This window comes from Denticeps clupeoides, chromosome 3 (assembly GCF_900700375.1).
Source record: "Denticeps clupeoides chromosome 3, fDenClu1.1, whole genome shotgun sequence".
Lineage (NCBI taxonomy): Eukaryota > Metazoa > Chordata > Actinopteri > Clupeiformes > Denticipitidae > Denticeps > Denticeps clupeoides.
This window is the reverse complement of record NC_041709.1, coordinates 9,678,338-9,701,753: the sequence shown is the minus strand read 5'-3', so window position 1 is coordinate 9,701,753 and position 23,416 is coordinate 9,678,338. Positions and strand designations below refer to the sequence as shown.

Here is a 23,416-nt window from a genome sequence, read left to right as displayed (position 1 = left end):
TATTTCTGCTGCTAATCAGCAGCATTAGACACTGGCTCGGCACAGCACATTTAGGGTCACTAGGCGGTGGTCCACTGCCTGGCTGGACTAATGAGAATTAAGACACTAAACACACATCCTCTCACCGCCATGGCTGAAAAGTCTGCCAACTGCCTTGCCTATCCTTCCAATGAACAAGGCTGTTTAATATATCTGGCTAACCCAAATTCAAATTTGTGGACCAGCGTGTCCATATTGTGACGCAGCCATGTGAGGTAGTGAGACATTATGACTGCTTGCTTGGATAATCTAAAAGAATTTGAGTAGTGCAGTCTCATCCATTCACCAGTCAACACAGCGGAACCATAATGATACTAGTGATGAGGGATGTACTCATGGGGGGACTTAACCAACACAAATTAGCACTGAATACACCACTTGCATATGGTGTGTGTGTGTGTGGTGTTTGCGAATCATTCCAGTGCTCCTGTATTGGTGGTATGGTCATTCGCAACTATTGATGAATGGGCATGTAGATACGAACTTGAGAGGCATGAGCATGCATGATACTGAGCATAATGATTCTAAATTCTGGCATGATAATCTGATGTCATTGGAATGTGGTGAGACAGTGACTCAAAGGCCGAGAACTGGAAATGAGTGTGAGTGGAAGAGACAGAACAGGACAGAGATGGGAATTTAGCAGGATTAGTAGCTGCTGCTAACGTCATTACACGTCAGGGAACGCTATATAGATCACCTGCTTGGCTGTTTTGGCACCAGGAGTGCCAGTAATCTCACACTGCCACTATTGGGCTCTAAATACCCCCCCCAAGCCATACACACGCAGACACCACACACTCAGTCCTCTCCTGCAGAAGAAACATCAAAAGAGCGTGTCGAATGGTGGAGTGTGTGAGCAAAAGAGCCCATTCTCCACACACACTCATTTCCAGTATAAGAGCCGGGATAATGGCCGTCATCAGAGACAAAGGCGGCAGCAGCGGAGGCTGAGGCACTACAGGCCTCATTTGCAGGCCGTTTACAACCGAGACGCAGCCCGTGCCGGGTATTACAGCCTCCTGCGCTTCTCAAAACACTTTCAAGGGATGGCCAGGCCTTCCTGTGGCAAAGTTAATTTATTTCCAGTAAGGATCTCAAGCCTTCTTTTAGTACTGAATATGGAGGCATTGAGGGAAAAAAACACTGGTTGCAGTGGGGTGAACGGGGTGCAGACATGGGTGATTATCGCTGGTCGGTCTCTGTAAGTTGAGGTGAGAAGTGCTTACTGATGCTAAAGACGCCAGACACACCATGTGACTCCAGAATTTGCCGAAGCTGCTTTTCCTGACACATCTATGCCAACAACACTGGTGAGAAATACCGCAGAGGTTCCTGGGGAAAAAATGCATCTACATAAACACACACAGCTCACACTCACTGGAGACCTGTTAGGAGGATGCATGCATGCCCAGACACACAAATAAATTATGATAAGAACACTGCCCCTCCCTGCTGCTGCAGGTTTACACTTCTCCATTTGACTCATCCCCCTTTCAGATCTTTCACCAGCTTCCAGAAACCATGCCCCTCTCTCAGACTTGCTAAATAAAAGCACAGAGGACAGAGTCAAAGAGACACCTGCCCGAAGGGCTGGGTCCTGAATGACATCATACTACACGAATGTCAGAGCATCCGTCCAGTCAAAAGCTCCATGTGTCTTCTACAGATATGCATTTACTGGTGGTTGCTGAAGTGACAGAACTGACACATGTAGAAATGGACATGGTGGCATTCCTTCTGATATGAGATTTAGGCAGGCTTGTGTTTTTAAAGGTACCATGACTTTTATTTTTTTTGCTTTTATATCGGTCTTTTAAAAGGTCTGGCAGAAAAATAATTAATTAACCCTCTGGTTCTTCAGTGGCTTGCTGACAGAACTTGTCAAAAGTACAAACGCTGCAGACAGAAGTATGCTGAGAACATCACAGTAAAGTATGCGTAACCAAAGCATGTAGATGACTGTGAGCAGAGAGCAAATATAACAATTCACACTGCCCAACCACCCAATCTTACCATACCAGATTTATTCAAATGAGCATTTGATTGATTAATTAGTCATTGGTGATAAATATGTTTCAGATGGTGCAGTTACATGGCGTGTTAGAGAAGTGGAAGATTTGATTTGAGGGAAAGGGAACTTGGAGACAGGAAAATATACAGTCGGATGGAGACTGCTGCTGCGGGAGACGAAGGCACAATGGAGTTTTAGTCAGGGGCTGGGACAAAGAGGCTTCAAAGCTCCATACAGAAACAATGGACAGTGCTGCAGCCCCACAAACGGCCCGAGACGGACAGACTGACGACTGTTCCACTGGAGACAGAAGCCTCCGTCAGATGTTTCTAGACTGGTGAGGCGAGGCTGAGAAAAGCTGCTCCTGTGAGCATCATTAATGCCTACAATACATCACCCAGCCATGAGAAACACATAAAACTAACGTTATTAGATTCTATCGGAATGTGTGCACCGAAAGGGAAACCAACAAGTATATAGTAGTGCACAAACGTGAACTGTTTTGCTTTTTTTCTCAAGCTGCATGAGAGACAGTTTCTTGTTATGACTGCTTTGACTCATGGCTTCTCAGGAAGTGAGGGGGGAAGTTGTGAACGTCCTTTCACAGGCAGCATCCATCACGACAGAAGTAGCGCCTTTTTCTTTGCATGTTCTTTGCAATTCAATTAGTCATATGGCATGCTGCTGGGTAAAAGAAGGCGGGGTTGGTTCGTGTGCAACAGATAGTTTGTCACAATAGGACAAACGTGGGATAAAAATGCAAAGGCACGTGTATGAAGGCACAAGGTTTTTGGCTGTGACATATAATTCATCATGAATGTGAGAGGTGTAAACGGCCATTGCTGATGCCAGCGCTTTGTCAGATTGAGACACAGACATCGGTGGTGCTTCCTAATCTGAAGAACGTCTCATGCCTAGCATCAATAAACCCTACGTGGTGACAGGCTCCCTTTTTGGATGACTTGTCGGTGGCTGAGATGAGATCATCAGTTATGAATTGACACTCACAGTACTCTGGTGACTTATAAAAGATGTAATGCAGATTTAGATTTTATTTAAAACCAGAATGCTGCTTGTCGGGGAAGAGTTGTCTGGGCTTTAACACCATGATGATGCTTTAATGAATGAGCCAAAGCTGTTAAAAGAGAGGGCAGAGTGTAAGGAAGATTAATGTGTGTGACCCACATTCTTGCACTCAGGACAAGCGACACGAGGGCGGCTCCCCCCAGACAGAAGCGCTGGAGGCTGAACTGGCACCATAATAAACCCATCAGCCACCCTGAAGAGCGAGAGGCTTAGATAAACCCATGGACGAAGCTTTTGCTCATGTGTGACAATTCAGATTGAAAGAGCTGAATGACAAAGAAAGCCCCCCTAAAAAACTATCACACCCTGGGATTCGACGTGAGTGAATGAAATTTATAGTGAAATAAGGTTTAAAATAAGATGGGGAGATGCTGAGATTATACATTTCCTACTCTAATTTTCTTCTAAATATTTGGGGTCCATTAAGCTCAATTCAGGTCCATCTCAGCGTCCACTCTAAATGCTCTAGAGACACCAAATGCCAATCTAGTGAGCAATATCTAGAAATTTTTCATTTTATATGAAATGTTGTGACCTTATCATATATGAGGCAGTGGCTGGTGCTGGTTGCATGAGGATCTCACTTTATATCATTAAGTCAACAGAAAATACACCACTGGGGCCACTTCGCACTTAAGGGCCCACTGAAGTGGTACAAGGATGCTGGGATAGTGAATGTTTTGCTGGAAACGAGACCAAGCCTGACTGGACCTGACCATGTAAATCCCATAACAACTTCAGATCCTTAAGGGATGCATATATGTTTTAAGAGTGAGGGTGTGCTGATCCATGTGTTGATACCCCTTCCCTCACCCTCACACTGATGGTACATGGAGCTTCAGATTCATACCAGGCCTCATCCTCAGATTTAACCCGGCACTTCAGTGAGCCTCTGATCAGGTGGTGCTGAAGTGTCTGGAATTCTGCAATATTATAGACCCTGACTGGCATCCATGCGTGGGGCAGTAATTCTGCCATCCAATTTAGGAGGCCAGGCTGTTTCCCCTGAGGGGTGCCAGGGCCTGTTCACTGGCTGGCAGAGCCGCCTGCACTCCTGGAAGTGGGTTAATGAAATAGATGGGGAAAAAATTAGGAATTAATTTAACACTTGTGTGAACCTTGTGGTCTCCTCAGACTGACGTGACTGTTCTGGGCCTTCCTGCTGGGTGGTCTAGACATACACACACACACACACTGAGGTCTTATACATGAAAGTGTTGATATATTCATCCTTCTCTCTGCATTTGAAATGAAGTAAAACCATATGACCTCTTTTAGCTATATTGGTCTTTTTTTTCTCATTGCCTTAAAATAGTTGATAATGTTTTATAATGTCTTTCTGCCCTTCTGCCTGCTATCACCATAGGGACAATAGAAAATGTTTGAATGACTAGACAGGGCTGAGTGCTTCTCTCTGGGTTAGCAGCTGGAAACTGTCTGTCTGGTCTTGTTCGTGATGCACTGCAGAATGACGCAGTTGTTTGGACTCCAGTCGTTTGTTTCTACCAGACTCTAATCAATCCCATCATCCTCCTCCATGCACTTCACCAGGACTGTTCCACACAGGACATGAGCCAAAATTGACATACACATCAACACGAGGTATCACAGGACACTGCAATCACTGTCTGCGCTCAAGAAGACCCTCGGCCCCGGATGTTCTCTGTGCCCGTCGCGTCCTTCGCTATTACTGGTTCACCAAAGGACAGATTCTGGTGTGAGATAAAAGTGAAGTGATTTCATTGTGATACACAGCAGCACACATGCACACAACAAAATGTGTTCTCTGCTTTTAACCATCACTCTTGGTGAGCAGTGGGCAGCCATGACAGTAGGGGGTGTTGAAATTTAATCGTTATAATCGATGCATCGCGGTGCAGACGTGGACGATATTGTATCGATGCAGTGCAGAACATAATCGATTATATTATAATGGGGTTGCTAGGTGATTTTCTTGTTAAAAAGTAGTGTCGGTAGTATAATAATTGTATAATAAAAATGGCTGCATAATTATATATCAAAATATGTGCATTTATGTAGAGGAAACCACACCCAGCAACAATTAGTCTTGTCTTCACTAATGAAAATGTCACTTTTTAAAGCTTCATTGGCTATTAGCATAATCATTATTTCTAACTAAAAAGTAATTAATTACTTTTTCTGATTTATTTGATAATACTTTATATTCAAAATAATTTCAGGCTTTTCATAGAAAACAAGGACATTTCTAAACATCGGAAGTGCAGATCTATATAGATTTGTTTTCATTTTATGATTGCATTTCCAGAGCATTTCAGTTCTCTGTACATGACTTGGCAAAAACAGCTATACTCCCTCCTCACTGAAAGGGATCACTGTATCCTGTATCCTGACTATAATAAACCCAGTAATCTCATATTGCAGATGATGGAATATAAGATTACATGTGGAAATGACTCCGTATTCTTTTCATCTGCTGCAGTGGCCCCAACAGCGCATGGAGAGGGGGAGACAGATGTCACTTCACAACAGGGACAGAGCGACTTTGCCAGCGCTTTGGGGGTGAACTCAGCACACGTTCCCTCTGCCGCACTGCCTCCCTATCTATCTCACACCCAGTATCTCCTGACCGGGTGAGAATACAAGCTGGTGAGCCGGAGTGGATTTTCCATCTCACAGTCTGTCTTAAAATCCCTAAGGTGAGTGAGATGTCTTTGTAGGAGAGATGAGCTGAATTTACAGTAGGGTACAGTAGACGCCAAGTCTGCCCCAGACCCACCCCAACCAAGATACATTAGCCTTACAGACGGGAACCAGCGTGATCCCACAGGTCACCGTTACCACAGCAACCTCCTCAATTGTACTTGGACCCGCCCCTCTGTGGTTCATCATTAATGCTTTACATATAGCTGCACTGAGGAGAACAGGAAGAAAAAATAAAGGGACAGGAAAAATAATGTGTAAAGTAACTGGAATAAGTGAAAAAGGTGCCTGTGTGTGTGTGTGTGTTTTGTGACAACACAAGGCCAAAATTCAAACACAGCACTTTAAAAAGCTTTAAAGCAACACTCCTCCAAAACATAGCCATCAAAACACACAAACAGACACACACAAAAAAAAAGGAAGTCTTTTAGAGAGATGACACTGGATCTGGAGCCACAGACTCGAGAGGAAGCCTTGTTTATTTAAGTCTGCCATCAGTCCCATGGGTCTGTTCTCTCTGGGAGAATTTCCCATGAAAATGGCAACTCATCGCCGAGATAAAGAGTAGAGCTATAGCATGAAGCAGTGTACGAATTAAGTACGAATTACAAAAAAAAATACCTCTTGCTTAAACAATTACAGAATATAATACATACAAAACAAAAGCCAAAGAAGTCAGGAAAATGATTACATACTGGCAAGACCTGCCGACATCTAGAATGTAGCAGTGCAGGTAGCTGAATGGGGAAATGAATGATGCACACGCGCGCACACACACATACACCCTTAACCCGGGCACATGATCTTAAAGAAAGGCTAATTGTGCCAGTTTGATGGATCATAAAGGATTTTTCAGTGGTGACCAGGGGTCAACAGGGTCACTCTGGTCTATAGCTAGATTCAGAAGGTCTTTCCTGCCAACCACTGTCAGGCTGACCACACAAACACACACATCCAGTACACTATCTCCATTTCTCTTAAGTGCAATGTGTATATCTACCCACTCTGTACATATGTACAATCGCGCAAAATATATCTTTTATGTATATACTTTTAATACACACATTCATTTATTTTTTCTATTCTAGGACTATGTATTTTGCTTATTTGTACATTGAACATTTATATTTTACCATCGACAGTGTATGTGCTATTGTTTTTGCTGCTATAATCTTATACAGTCCACTTCCTGCATGACAATGTAAATTTCCCTCTTGTGGGACTAATAAAGGATCATCTTATCTTATCTTATCTACTCAAATGGGCCAGCAGAGTAGTTCCTAATGGTGGGGATGCTCAGCTATTGCATGGGGGACACGTGTCACTGTAACAAGATGAATGAATATCAGTCATTTCTTCTGTGGTTTTAATGTTATGGCAGATACTCATTTACTTGAACCATTTAGATTTTGGCATTTTGTTAGTCATTCCAGTAGCATGTCTGGAATCAGAACGAACGAGAGTCGGTGAGATAAAAGGAAGACCCACACACCTACACCTCAACTTATATTTCAGTCCCATTCACAGTAACACAACACTTAACCAAGCAAAACGTATGTGTTAAAGGGCACAAAAGTGAGAGACAAAGGAAGAAAACTGAAAAAGAAAAGTATAACAAAATATTGTTGATGTTGGAAAAACTTTCCTTCCTTATTTCGCTTTCGCACAGACGCCCATGAAAAAAACCCTCTGCTGTATAGAAACTCAAACGAAGCCCCTGAAAAGCAAGCGTCCGCCAGTCGCCCCGCCTCGGCAGCGGGGGACGGGAGGCGGCCAGCGTTACGTAAAACCCAACGTGGCTCCAGGAGCTCCCGGGCCGTGGAGCTAGGCTACGCTAAGCTAGCCGAGGGACTCACCGAGGTGGCAGCTGCCGGTGGAGGTGACGCTGGAGCAGGGGCAGGGGGGGCAGCTCTCTGTGAGGGCCGAGCCGGGCAGCCGGAAGAAATTGTACTTGCACTCCTCGCAGCTGGGCCCTTTGGTGTTGCCTTGGCAGTTCACACAGATGCCTGAGGGAGGGAGAGTGAAGGGAGTGAGAGACAGGAAACAGGGAAGTGTGTGTGTGTGTGTGTGTGTGTGTGTGTATGTGTGTGTGTGTGTGTTGGGGGGAGATATGCACAGAGATATGAGTGACGGGACGTTGGCCCAGTCAGGAGAAGGAGAAGGTGGGGGCCGGACTGAGCCTATTTGCAAGTCAGTTATGAATATAAACACATATTTAGATTTACGGCATTTATCAGACGCCCTTATCCAGAGCGACTTACAATCAGTAGTTACAGGGACAGTCCCCCCTGGAGACACTCAGGGTTAAGTGTCTTGCTCAGGGACACAATGGTAGGATTTGAACCTGGGTCTTCTGTTTCATAGGCGAGTGTGTTACCAACTAGGCTAATACCACCACCACACACACACCACACACACACACACACACACACAGGTTGAATGCAAACAGGCAAAACAATGCAAACAGGCGGCTTGAGGCTTCAGCAATCAAAACACAGGAGGGAACTGCTGAAAACAGGGAGCAGGAGGAACAGGAGGAGGTCTGTCTGCTGGAACACTGTTTTCCAGACTCCGACTAAACTCTGACCCACACACACTTACATAACAGGGCAGGAATGTTCTCACTTCTCAAACAGTCAGGTTCAGGTTCTTGGTACAAAATACCCATCCATTATTATACAGTAAAACACAGTAACACACGTCTGAACCCAGCCGCTGGGGACGCACGTGAACATGTGTTTCATGGTGTCCGGGTAAATGGGGAGCGTTGCATTTGGAAGGGTACGGACAACCAGCCCAGCTGATCCCCTAAAAGGACCAGCCTGAAGGAGGACGATAGTCACATACTTGACAACGATTGGGGAGCACTGGTTTGGGGGTATATTTTAATGGTGATAAAAACAGTATTTTTGTTACATGTTTGTCATATAAAGGAGGTTTTGTGTGAAAGGGCTGGCTGAAAACTTTCTTATTTGCCTGCTTCAATTTATGATAAGAAGCATTATGATCTGTTGGCAAATCCACTCCGGTGATTGGATTTATAGCACCGACTGGCTGTGATTCAGCGCCAGGGACAGAGGGTCATGTGGGAGTTGACGTCGTTCCCACTCAGAAGGCTCACAGTTCACGTGGCTGCATCCAGGTGGCCTATGAAAATATTGCAACTAATACAACTCACCTGCCCAGCACCCAGCCACACAGAAACATTAAGCGCCACTTCAGAGCTTCTGACTGCAGCTCCGTACCAGGAACTTTGATACAGCACAAGTGAAACAATAAATGAATTTCACAAAAGGCCCAACAACAAAGCAGAACAACAGAAATCGGGAACAAAGGCAGGCCTGTGAGGACTGCAGGAGTTGTGATAAGACAGCGGAAGACACCTGGACTCAAGGCTGCCAGCTTCATCGTGGGGGAGAGAGAGGCGCAGTCACATTCCCAGACAGCGACTACTTGCAGGATTCAATAATATTCAGCTTTGGATTTCTCAGTCTGTATTTTTTTGCACCATGTGCATAATGAAAATACAGCACACTGATATTTGATGTCATCAAACGTTCTAAACAATGGCACCTAAATTATTTCTGAGGAACAGCTTCAACTTGCCATTGAAGTTACATGGCAAGATATACATGTCAAAATTTCCACACTGATTGCCACACATTTCATTCAGATATTTTTGAGGAAATGTATGTATTAAAATTAACCAGCATTTATATTAGACATGTTAAAATTCATATTTAAATGTTTGGCCTTTAGTTAACAGTCTGGAATAACATATGGATCGTATATAATCATGATTTTACAAGCCTTGTATTATATGTCACCTTGATCTCCCAACAGCTTATCTGTGTGCTCTGAATCAGATATTTCCATCCAGTGGTGCGTTCTTATAAGAAGGTGGAGAAGTCTTCGCCACTAAGCTTCTAACTGAGAAATGCTGATAATAATGCTGTTTGCTACTTTACATTTACAGCATTTATCAGATACCCTTATCCAGAACGATAAATCATCAGTAACTGGGACAGTCCCTCAGGAGACAGTCAGACTTAAGTGTTTTGCTTAGGAACACAATGGTAGTAAGTGGGGTTTAAAACTGTCTTCTTATTACTACTACCTTACTTTAAATTCTGTTACTAGTTCATAATTAGAAAAGAAATTTGAGCTGTAGGGTAGACTTTCAAAAAGGCATAGCTTAACAAGTGAATACAATGACCTGTTCAAAAGACACAATTAAAAATAATGATGATGGAAGGCAAAGTCTGTGTGTACAACCCCTTCAGCATTTGTTTGAAATCACCATTGGAAAATGGAATGGGAAAAAAAATCCCAATTTTTTCTAATGGAAAATCTAATAGAAATCTAAATGGAAAAATCATCATTAAAAATCCATCATGAAGATATGATTCCCCAGTTTGGTTATGCCCATCTGTGTTTGTAAGGGGTGCATCCTAACACCGAGTTGACATGTCTGAGCCTAGATCAGGGCACAGAGAAAGCTGCAGAAGGATCATCTGCGCATCGCAGCAGGGGAGGATCCCACAGACGTCTGTTTGAAGGCCAGATCAAAGGCTCAGTATCCGTGGAGACGTGCCGCTCTCAGACAGCTCTGCCGGGGTGTTTCCACGCAGCCGTGTCCCGCAGGATTCAGAATAAAGAAGGAGCACAGTCGTTACCGCTCTAACCCATGTCCCACATCTCGGTCTCCCTCGGTCTCCCTCATTATGATATAAGCGGTACCTGAGGCGCACTCCGATGACCTCAGGTCAGGGGACCACAGAAACGTACCATTAATTTGTAATCTGTCCCAAATAAAGGCAGAAATACACACACAAATGCACACAGCCATTTTGTGAAATGTTGCACGCACACACAGAAGAGCGATTTGCTTCTTAACACGGAAAACAGAGCATTAACTGCTGGGTCCAAAGGGTCTGCGCTAAAGTCAGAAGCGACGGGACGTGACAGAAAAGAAGTGAAAGTTTATTCCCTGCAGTCAAGCAGACAAACAATTGTTAACTGAAGCACAAACACACAGCAACACTGTCTGTCTGCCTGACTGACACTCGACTCAGCAACGCGATCTCGGCCGATCTTTTTCCACCGCAACTCGTCTTAAGCACAAAGACAAAAATCAAGCAATTTCATAGGCGCAAAAAGCCAATTAATATCTGACCTTGACAGACCCTTTTTAATGCAGCCCTTCCTCTGAGCTGTGGCTTGAAAGATCGGGATTTAGTTGTATTAACGTTGTTGATAAGCCACCGCGTTCCACAGGAAGACAGTGAGGGAGCCTTGCATTAATTAAAATGACCACATTTTTCATCTCCATCAGTTTCAGTCCGAGGAGGCGGCAGGAAAGCGCTTCGTGCTGAGCAGCAGCCTGGAATCTGACAGCTCGTCTGCAGTTCAGCAGCAATTAGCATAATTGTACGACGCGAGCTGCTAAAAAAGAGCGCACATTTTCAACTCGCCCCGGCTCACTAAACATCTCCACTGTTGGCTGTTGGAACATCAACAATCGAGAGGAGAAAGAAATGAATTGTTGGCTGTTATGTGATAAGCTGGCCTCTCTTCCTTAGTAACAAGGCGAGCCTCAGAGTGAGCGATGAAAGCGGAGATGGCTGAAGTCCTCTGGGCTTTCTCTCTGTAACCAGCGAGCTTTGATGATGCTCCTTCCTGTCAGTAGAATCCACATTGCACTGATGGGAACGCTAAATATTAAAAACACATGTCTTGGTGTAATATATATTAACAATTTATATTTCATATACACACTGCAGTCTGGCCTCTTCTGCACAACGTCTAAAGGAATCAGCGTTGCGTTTCTCATCGTTGTGTGCAATAAATTAATGTAGACAACATGATCAATTACAAGACCAAACTTAAACAAAAGGTAAATAAAATGTAAAAAGTGCAACACAAAAGAAAAGGGAATACCAAAAAAGCAAACTGGTTTTAAAGAAAACTGTGAGCTATTGTCAAGATAATTAGGGCCAGTTATCTGTTAATTACTTTTTGTTATTAAGAGTAATGATCATCAATTGGCACATATATGTAAAGTAGCAATTAAGAGAAGCTCCATGCAGCTATGAAGATGAGCGTTAGAGGAATTATTAGACACCAGCTGTGATTTGTCAGCTGTGGTGTGTGTGTGTGTGTGTGTATTTGCGCAAGCATGTAGGAGGGGGGAAAATGTTCTTTCTAAAGATGCAGAATATGCAATGTTTTCTGCTGAGGTGAAATGTTCACATCCATCCTGAGAAGACAAATCAAATAAGAGCGTCATCCCAGTCAGCTGCACACGCGTAAGCAGGCCTCCACGGAGGAAACCTGAGCGTGTGTGCTGATAACATTACATAATGGCTGATCTGCACACCATCTGACACATACACAGATCATGTAGAGTGAAATGAGGGTGTGGAGTTATGCCAGCGCGCACAGAGCTAAATGAAAGGTCCAAGCGTGACTTCATTATGTGCATGTTAAAGGCATTCATCCAAGAAGAAACACCAACCAGCTGCAGTGGGACGCTTTCTAAAACCCAGATTAAGAATAATCTGAGACCCAGTCACCATCATAATTACATCTCACACCAACTGATAGCTATGGCTGAGAAAAACAAGGCAGAAGTTATACTGTTTTGAATTTTTGCTTGTCTTGTTAAAAAATATTTTCTTTGTTTCGGTACCATGCTCCTGCAATTTTACAGTGTACTGTGTAGATATGGTTGCTATGATTGAGATGAAAAAAAAAAAAAAAACTTGTCATATGTAGCAGAGATCCACCATATTTATTCAAACCTGCAGGTATCAATGGATGATGTGTAGAGAGGTGCTCACCTGACTGGGGGTGGCAGTAGCTGCTGTGGTTGTTACACTGGCAATGTTGGCACCCAGTGCTGCTAAAGTGGAAGAAGCCAGGGAGGCAGTCATCGCACTTGTCTCCGTACACTCCTGTCTTACACTCGCATATGCCAGAGCTGAGGGGAGATGACACCAGAAATCAAGTCAGGATGGCAATCATATTAACACACCCATTTACCCATAATGCAATGTTGAGATATTATTAATACAGTATTAGCTAATAACTGAAAGAACTGGGCTGTAACCTGGTAACAGGATATACAATTATACACAAAAATACATTGTGCACCCCCCCAACCCCCCCCCCCTTATTCTTTATACTGTGTCCAACGGAGCAGCGTGCACTGCAGAGTGTTCCACCAAGGTAAGCTTTGGGGTTTATTTTTTAAGCACAAAGGCCAAAAGCAAACAGACCAACTTTCACTCTCAGGCCGGCGAGGTTTTATTCAGCAATCTGATCTGGCGCACATTAACCGCGGAGCGCCCTCCCTTCGCCGTCTTTTTCCACACTTCACACAACACTTGACCCTCACCACTCCATTTCTCTGGGCGACTGCACTTTCTTTACATGCCCAGTCTGGAGAAATATGTATTTTTCTCTTCTTTTTTTTTTTTTTTTCTTAGCCAGTCTCTGCTGGAGCATATCAAAGACCCCGGTCGACAGTGGCCTCACAGCCGCTCTTCTTTCCCTTCATTTTATCCCCTACTTTTTTCCTGTTTCCAAAAAAAAAAAAAAAAAAAAAAAAAAAAAGACTTTTCATCTTTTGCTGGAGGCAAAGAGAGGAGATTCAGACCCGTAGCCAAACCGAGCACATCTGTTAAGACTAATGTGCTGCCCTGGGGATAAACAGGGAAGCCCTTTCACTCATGTGCAGGAACACTGCAGGACGAGTGTAAGGACCGGGAATTCTTAAACAATCGAGAAGGCCATTTACTTCTCTGGAAGAATGAAGGTGTTTGTTCCTCACAGTTCTGCATTGTGTGCAGCACATGAGAGGCAGTGCAGGGCACAGAGAAATGAGAGAAACCGCACAGGTCCACCTGCACTCACCTATGCAAAAAATAATGTCCTCATATTATTCATACTATTCCGGAAATCTAAAAGTGAATCATGTGCTCCTATCATAGTTCTCATCTGCTAGAAATAAGATCTTGCAAACATTAGGAGTGTATTTGTAGGTGTAATGTAGGGCTTCTTACACATTTAAAGGAGTCGGGTAAAGTAAAGGACATTGCTTTGAGCCCACATTCTGTGATTCATGATAAGTAAGACTTTGTCTTGTTTTCCTGCACACAAAAAATGTGTCCTCTGCTTGTAACCCATAATCACCCTTAGTGAGCAGTAGGCAGCCATGAAAGGCACCCTGGGAGCAGTGTGTGCTTTTCTCAAGTGGACCTCAGTGGCACCACTGCCCCAGGCCACCCCAGAATACAATTCAATTGCTAATATGAATATTATTTATTATTATGGCATTAATTTTATCTGGATATTAACGGTTCTGCATTGATGATATTAAGAAAAATAATTGAAAAATATTGCATTTAAACAAACACCAGCTGTGAAAATCGTGGCCAGTACCACTAGAGGGAACACAAGTTTTACAGTTTGAGAGCCAAGGGATTAGGCCAATATAAAACAAAGCATAACCCATAGTTATAAAGTGTGCAAGAAGATGAAGCGAATCCTCCATACTGAAAAATTTTAACTTCAGCTCCAGCAACCATAAACATCAGAGGGAGCTTTGAACTATTTTCAACCCATAAAATAAGGATTTTAATGAAAATTTGTCAATATGAACACCAGCACTGATGCATCTCATTATAAATTGTATGCAGTTCCACTTTAACGAAGAGTCACCAGCATTACCCTGAGTTCCTGGGAAAGTGACGCAATGTGGAACCAACTATGTCACACAGAGAGTGGGAATGTGTGGATGGATTTAGGTGCAGTAATGCCTCATGAACACAGTAAGATGCAGTGGATGGGAGGTGTTGTAATTGTAACAATAATGAAATACATGCAATTAAATATAAAATCAGCAAATTATATCAAATATAGGTGCGTGCTGTTAAATGGTTTTCATGAAAGTGATGAGCTCTCAGGGAATCCTAAGGACTGATGATCTGAGAAGCTTTATATTCTTTCATCTGCATGACGTTTCATCACACACCACTGTGTCACAAATCAAGCCTCAGATCAGGAAAAAATCTTTACTCCAGTACACAGATACACCTCTGACACACAGACACTTTAAGACCACCACCCACACAAGCTTTACTTATTCATAAGCTACACTATAGGGGATATTTTCAGGCTGTATATATGTAGTGATGGCTGTATATATCTAGTAGCCTAGTGGGTAATACACTCGCCTATGAACCAGAAGAACCAGATTGAAATCCCGCTTACTACCATTGTGTCACTGAGCAAGACACTTAACCTGAAGTTGCTCCGGGGGAACTACTGACTAAGTTGCTCTGGATAAGGCCATCTGATAAATGCTGTAAATGTACTAAAATGTACTAAATTTGGTGGAGTCACTAGATCAGGAATCAGAATTCATAACCCATCTGCATGTTTGGTTAGGCAGTGGACATGATCCTAAAATGTCGTTTGTGATTTCCGCTGTGTGTTGTATTTGGAGGAACAGGTTTAAATGGTCCAAAATGAGTTGCCGATCACTGACATGGGCTCCTCTCATTATAAAAACATTTATAATTAAGGTTCCTCTTCTGAGTGACAGAAATAGGGACACTTAAATAAAAAGACCATGTTAGTCCCTCCACTCAAAGATACACATAACCAGCAAGAGGTGCAAATGTGTAAATCCTAATAACACATTTGATGTTACATTAGCAAACACTCCCCATGCGCTACATCTAAAGACAGTGAAGAAATGAAATAACATAGCATGGCCTTTAATATTTGTTTTACGGTTTATATTATTGTATTTTATTAGTTTTAAATGGGGATACCTATAATTCCAAACCGCAACAAGCTTACTAAGCAGATAATATGTGTGTTACCTGTGAATACCTCATATTTACTCAGCCTGCAGATACACAGAGCTGCAGGCCTATAACCGTTTTGTAACCAACTGCTGCCTGTAACGGCTTAAGTATTGAACATGTAAAACAAATAACAAACCCTTATCATTCACCTCTAAGTATGCTGTTTGAACCAAAGTGCCTACACACAGTTTTTATGGTGAAGTGTTCCTCAGGAGCCACAGTTTTAGTCATGGGAAACAGTGCAAGCTTAGCTTGAGGCAAACAACACTATCATCTTCATTATTATTCTCATCGTCCTCGTACTCATCATCATCAGTCATCATGTTGAGCCCACCGAGGCGGCGGTGCTGCCGAGTGAATTTGTTCTTCGGTATGAGCAAATTTCCCACTAACATCCCACACTGTAATATAGAGCAAGCACGGTTTACCATAGATTTGTGGTAGCAGATAAGACTACAAGGTAACTACACCTTGTATAGACACACACACACACAAACTCAATATGTACAGAGAGCACAAAGCATGAATAGGCTTACAATGCAATTCATTAGCAACTGGCAAGTCAAAAGGCTACCTGAGAATATTGAGAATTTATTTGTATATGAATGTTGGATTGTAGAGGCATTACTGGCTGGTGAAAGTAATTAGTCATTAATACAATCTGTTATTACTGTGGATAGAATATGCAGGTAATGCCACACTGCAGTAGAAATGTCTGATTTGGAGGCAAAAATGAAGCCAGTTGAAAAACCTTTTTTTTTTTTATGTATCCAAATAAGTGTGGAGTGGGAGTGACACTGGGAGTGAAAGAAAGTGTGCTGAGGGGGAAAATGGGTGTGGAGACAAAGAACCGCTGCCTCAGCAGTTATGTTCTGTTTTTGGCCTCTGTAAACAAAAGCCCAGCCGAAGGATCGCACCCCTTTAGGGTTAACTCCCCTGGGTTAGATGTCAACACAATGCCTGCATGTGTGCACCGCCCTCACCAAGCCCAGGTTTCCATGGTTACAACACCTTGGATACAGCACAGCTGCCCCTGCTGTGATAAGAGCGCGGCTGTGCTCCAGTGAGTTAGGAGCGGCGCAGCGACAACAGGCCCCCAGTCGGAGGGGCTTTATGTATCTGCGCGGCTGGCAACACGCCGCTCTTTGAAAAGTGAACACAGAAACTGCGAGATTTACATGATGCACGGAAACGCAGACGCGCCATCCATCACCCTGAGATACGGCCACATGCCGCCGTTGTGGCCTTGAAGCATGAGGCTAGTTCTGCTCTGCTGACGGTCTGTATATCAAGCCGCCGTCTCCAGAAATCCTTAAACATCACGCACCAACAAGGAGCCGCCTGCAAACCTAAAACTAATGCTCTTCTGCGGTGTTTAATACTGAAGAGCGAGGACAAAGGTAGTGATTGGGGCTAATGGTTTTCAAATCAGAGCTAATCTGAGTCAATTTAGAGGAAAGTTAAAGTCTAACCAAAAACACAAATCCCAGAGCAGTAAATAAATGATATGTTTGAAATTAATTTCGGCCACTGTGGCTTCGATCCATGTGCCAGTGTCTTGTAAAATACAATATCAGAAGAAATGCCACATCTGTCGCAGCTACTCCAGGATTGATCGAGGGAACGTTCCGACATGGGACAGACAGAAGACCACCATTAATCTCCATTAGGAGCAGAAAGAGAGGTTGGAACGTGGGACGGTCGGCGCCACTGCGGGAACGTGGAGGGTCCTTTTTACTGTGTCTGCCATTTAAAGGCATCTCCAGCTTACAGACATGCAGCACTGCGTGAAAAGAAACCAGCACAGCTCCCCTGGGTCAGACGGCAGAGCTACAGGGCACTCGGGGTGTTTCCTGAGAAAAATTAGAACAGATTTAGATTGAAGAGAGCATGTAATCATCACCCCAGATCTAGCCTGAGGCCATATTAGAAACACACTGTGGGGTGTGAGATGAGTTCACGAGAACATAATCACGAAAAACCAAATACTCTTGTTCCACTTCTTATGGCCCTCTGCTGTACCAAGCTGGATATTTTGTAGACAGGACAGATAAGCAACAAAACCCTGGTACGATCCCAGGTGTGATTTATGCACCAACCATTTCATGGTTTCTGGGAATGTTGAGCTACAATGCGCTTTTTACAACACACATAACATGACATACACAATGCATATGGTAATCACAAAAAATGGCCTGCTCTCTGCTAATAGGTAGGCAGTGACGAGGTTATGACATGGAATCACATCCAATAGCAGTTAACAAAACAGATAAGAATATTTATGAAATCATTGAAATGTGGTTCTTGTGCAGCTGTGACATGAACAAGCCTAGTGACCACTGCAGGTCACCAACTACTGGGAGTCTGGCCTGGCTTTGCTCTACTTAACCTTTTGACCTTCGTGTTTGCTTTGTTTGCTTACATGATTACGTTCACCTGTGCCTTGTTTCACTGGTTACCCTGATTGTGCTTACCTGTGTTTACATGTATATAATTCCACCTTGTGTCTGTTTGACCCCATCTTTTTTCTGCCTGTTGCTTGTGCCCTGTGCAGGTTACAAGGTTTATTTTGGTCTACATGCCTTTTTAAGTTTGTATCTTGCTTTGTAATTAAACAGTCATGCAATTGCTCCTCCTGCCTCCATTACATGCAGGTAATCAATAGTGTGACTATTATGAACTGGCAACATATCCCTGTTAAATATGACATTGACAGTGTCTAACATTGAAAGAGAGAGAGAGAATCAATGTACAATGTTAATATACACATATACACACACACAGCTATTAGGTCAATTTAATGTTGATTGATCTCCATTTGAGGTATAACAGTTCATCTAATGACCTGGATAAATGAGTGACCAAATTGCTGAAACACACCTGGGTTCATCTGGGGATGACACAGTAACTGTACTTTACCAGCGGCATCTTTCAAGCATGTGGGAGAGATGGGTCCTCTACTTACATGACCGTACACAGAAGACACATCCACTGATCTGAACAGTTCGGTTACATAAGATGCCAGTGACCTATGACAGGAAGAGGGAAATGCACCCACACGCAAACTGCATGTGAGAACTGTGCGGACCTCAGTACGCTGACACGCTGCATACTAAACACCAGTGTGGGAGGAGAGAGAGAGAAAAAGCGAGGAATGGAGAAATCACAGCCAGCTGAACTGAGGGGGAGTGCAGCGCTCCATATTAACCGGGAGAGGGGCAGGTGAAGTGAACAGGCACGCTGGAGGTAGGAAAACTTTGGCCCGAGACCCACAAATATTAACACAGAACCGTGCTGGTATGAAACATGATTGCAGAGAAAAAGAAACAATTCATCATGATTTATTCTGTTTATGTATTGTCATTTATGACCATTATATTTCACAACTGTTGCATCTTTCTGGAATTATTAAAAAATGTTTTTGCTATGTTGTTGGATTTCACTCACTCTTCACACCTAGGGTTTTTAGTGTTCATTGTGTTCATCTTTATTCAGCCAACCTGTCCTGAGTTTCTGGCTTTACCCTTTATGTACCAGTTCCTTTGTGACAAAGTCTCATGCAAAGTCTTCATTCAGGTTTAATTCAACCTGAGTTCAGTTCTTTTTATTTTGTCCACATTCAAATACTGATCATTCCTGATTGTTAGGTGTTAGGTCATCAATCACTCTTTGAATTGATGTAATCACTGGAATACGACCTTTTCCTTGATTCATAGATGTTTGAGTAGCTATGTTTTTTTTTTTGTTTTTTTTTTACAGCTATTAAGGTTCTTTCACAAAATACACACACATATTCTGTTATTTCTTTTATAATAATTCAATACGAAAAGCTGCCTTCTAGTCCAGGCTTCCTTCAGCCCAACAACCTGGAGCTTCACTCTCAGCACACCTCATGATGGAGGGAGAAATTGGCTGGCCAGTCACTAGATGGAGAGGCCGGTTGGGTGAAGAGAGTCGGGGAACGTGAGCTTATCCATCATGGCTTGTCAGATACACAGCGTTCAGCTCCTACGAGCCAAAAAGTGCAGGAGACAGTCCACAGTCCACTGCATAGTGTCATCTCGCCAGAGAAGACCAACTAAAATGTATTTATGTTTAATATTAATGGTTTCTCAGGCTCCGACCTACAGACAGCACCGATCCCTCTGGCATCAACACATTTGCAACATTCGGAGGAACAAAGATGGAAACAGTGTGGTGATCCAATCAGCCGCCGGTCGATAGCAGCAGGACCAGGGGCAATCAGAGCCTCTTGTCATTCCACCTTCTCATCAATCAAGAGGGGAAAATATTACGAGCAGTGAGTAACTTGCCGGAGGTGGTGAACGAACCCCACGCCCGTTATGCCCCCACAGATGGAGTGGGAAGCGTGGCGGTGGCTCAGGCCATTGGAGGGTTAGCAGTCCATCTGTCCTTCAGCATGTAAACAGTGTGGGGTGACATCAATCCAGCTCACAGAGACCGAAGAGGGGTTGACAAACCTGAGCACACCACACCCATCTTAAACCCAGCATGTTGCTATAGTGACCTGAAGGACAACGGCGTGGCAGGAAATACAGAACGGGGCGGTAGTAGCCTAGTGGGTAACACACTCGCCTATGAACCAGAAGACCCGGGTTCGAATCCCACTTACTACCATTGTGTCCCTGAGCAAGACACTTAACCCTGAGTGTCTCCAGGGGGGGACTGTCCCTGTAACTACTGATTGTAAGTCGCTCTGGATAAGGGCGTCTGATAAATGCTGTAAATGAGAACGGGCACTGTTTCATTAAGGATTTAGCAAAGGGACGGACTCTGCATATTTCAGCGTGGCTATGAATAATTCCTTTCAGCCGAGATTAGTTAAGGGAAGATTTATTTCTACAGTAAAAACATGTTTGGTCTAAAATATTGCTGATGGCAAGAAAAAAAAAAAAAAAAAAAAAAAGATTCCCCGGAGGCCTAGTGAAAAAAGTCGACTTTTTTTGTGATGTTTAATTTACCTGGGATTAAACCCACTGCACAGTGTTCTGAATTGCAAATGGCAGTCTGAGCTGTAGGGCCTGCAGCATGCTGGGAATGAAGAAGCAGACGGGAGGCAGCATGGAGCCAATCAGTGGCAACTCCATATTCCGAAAGCAGAAGCGAATCTTAGAACAAAAAAAAAAAAAAATCCTTCTATTTCTGTGTTTTGACTCACAGATGAAGGAAGGAAGCTACAACTTCAGACCCCAAACCTAATTAGGTCTGATGACTGAGAATATCTCCGGAACAGTAAACTCTATTGTGGTCTGGATATAACTGATGTCACTTGGGTTGACTTAGTCGGAGACGGAGAGGAGCCCATCGGGCTGTGACTGACAGTGCTGGATGCCTGCCATTTATCACCACCACTGCCAGCCTGGCTCAGATATGGGCACTGCAGTAAGCAGAATCCCCCACAGGTTTTGTTAAGCAGTGAGAGCTAAAGCTCAATCCTCACAGGAAATTCACCCTGCGATAAGATGTGCTACTTAAAATGCGCCAACATTAAATCCCTGCATTCTAGTTGTTGTATGAAAAGCAGAACTAATCAATCATGATCATTAATATGAGAAATTAACCACACTGCAGTCTGAATAATCTGTGTTTGCTGATTAATGCCGTACTGCTGTATTGTTATATGTGCATGTGACAAATAAAATTTTCATTTGAAATTTATATTTAAACAGTGGATGCATTGCTTTCACTTCATAAAACTATAACTCAATATTTGAATAGACCATTGGAAGGTTAATCACCAACCATGTGAACCCCAACGAAGTAGTCAACATACACTGCCTGGCCAAAAACATAATACGGTAATAACTGTAATAACCTGCGGAAGCAAGTTTGATTTAATCTGGTCTTTCAATAGATTGCTGTGTTGCGTTATGCAGTGTTGGCTGCATCAGTCGTTGTCTACAGACTGTGCCAGGATTAGCTGTGCTCAGTGCTGCTAATCCAACTCACAGTCACCAGCGAGAATCAGGGCCTGAGTCATAATCAACAGAACAAGAGATAAAGTCAGAAAAAAAAAAAAGTGTGGAGGGAAAACACATACACATATATTTGAGAGAGAGAGAGAGAGAGAGAGAGAGAGAAAACTGAGAATGACTGTACGGTGCAGCTGGTGGAGCCAGACTGCCCAACATCTTTTGTCCGTCTGTAATGAAATCTGCTGTAACGCGATTATAGAAGGAGCGTGACGGGAGGCGGCAGGCTAGTGTGACAGTTTGAGGAGGCGCGTGCGAGGCTCCTCCACCCTCTCTACGCCCCTTAATGCACTGCTGGTGGTATCAGGCAAAAAAGGAAACCCCCTGAATGCGCGACTGCGGTCCATTTCATGGGTCTCTATTTGTTGTTGATCTCTTTTTCTGATGGTTACACAAAACACCCCTACCTTCAATTCACAAAAGTCATAACCTTTATAACAGTGTAGCACCACCCTACCCCCCGTCCCACCACCTACTGCAGCAGCAGGAGGAGATTAAAATAATATCTGAAGAACTGAGTATGAAAAAAAGTCACTAATCATAGCCCGTAGAACTATAGAGCATTACAACACATACATGCACAGATCCATATCACTCTTACAATCCTGAGGAGCTAATGCGGTAATAGACATTCTAAAACGTGTATCTAACTGTGCAACAAGATTATCTATGCTTATGCGTAATTTAACCCTTAATCTTAATGGGTCAGTTTCCTGTTCATGGATTCAATGAAGTCCTCCATTCACAAACGCTTTCAGACGAGGACTAGGCTTAATCCATAAATGGGAAACTGACCCTTTGTTTACATGCAAAGTGCTGAAGACACACACCCACACACTCACACTCACAAATAAGACAATAGTCTTGACTAGAGCTGGGTGATAAATAGAATTTAAATTTTAAATGATAGTTTTGGATTCAAAATTACAAAAATGACAAAACAGGATAATTTTTTTGTTGTGTTTTGTTGCATTTTATTACTTTTATTTTGAGAATTTTTAAATTGTGAAAGACAATAATGCTGAAATTTAAAAAAGACTGGATGTTTCAAAGGTCAGTAAGAAATTATTATAAACAATAATAATTCAATGTGTCAAAATAATCATAATTGTTACATAAATCAAGAGAAAACAAATTAACCCTCCTACACACACACACACACACACACACACAGAAACATACCACACACATACAGAATTCATTAAGAAACTATTTTTCAAAGTGATCATTCCCATCTTTGTCAAGATAAAAGAACAAGAACACACATGAACTTCACTGCACTAAGACAAACTACTCTGGACCTTTTTCTTGCGTCAACATAATACAGAATTATTTGACTACATCCTGTAGAAGTCCCTAACCCCACAGCATAGACTGCGAGACTCAACCAGCAGACACCTGCCTGCTAAGCAGCCTGCAAATAAATTTTGAATAATAAAGTAGTTTAATCCCATTTCATGCAGCCTTAATATCAAATATTCATGTGTAAATGAGATGCCTGCATTGAGCTTCCTCAGCCGTCTGACATCTCTGAGGGTAATTCACACCCCTGACTTCTAGCTCAACTTCACTGGCAGACTGTATACTTGCTCGTCTTTTCAGAACCAATGTAATGCATTTCTAAATAAAGATAAAAATTCAGCTGCTGTAGAAGCAAACGACTGAGAGTAAAGTGGTGTGATAAGCTCCCACAAGACAGCAGGAACTGTTCTCACACAAACACA

At 43.0% G+C, this 23,416-nt stretch overlaps 1 protein-coding gene across 2 annotated transcripts in view; it reads right to left on the bottom strand.

The window, feature by feature from the left end:
* The window catches only part of LOC114786209 (multiple epidermal growth factor-like domains protein 9), a 63,787-nt gene that overhangs the window by 6,087 nt on the left and 34,284 nt on the right, over positions 1-23,416 (bottom strand). For both annotated transcript variants that reach the window (XM_028973122.1, XM_028973123.1), the window contains exons 3-4: positions 12,664-12,803; positions 7,678-7,827 (exon numbers count right to left, since the gene is read on the bottom strand). In XM_028973122.1, the coding sequence (XP_028828955.1) occupies positions 7,678-7,827; positions 12,664-12,803 (290 nt within the window). The remainder of the gene's footprint in view (positions 1-7,677; positions 7,828-12,663; positions 12,804-23,416) is intronic.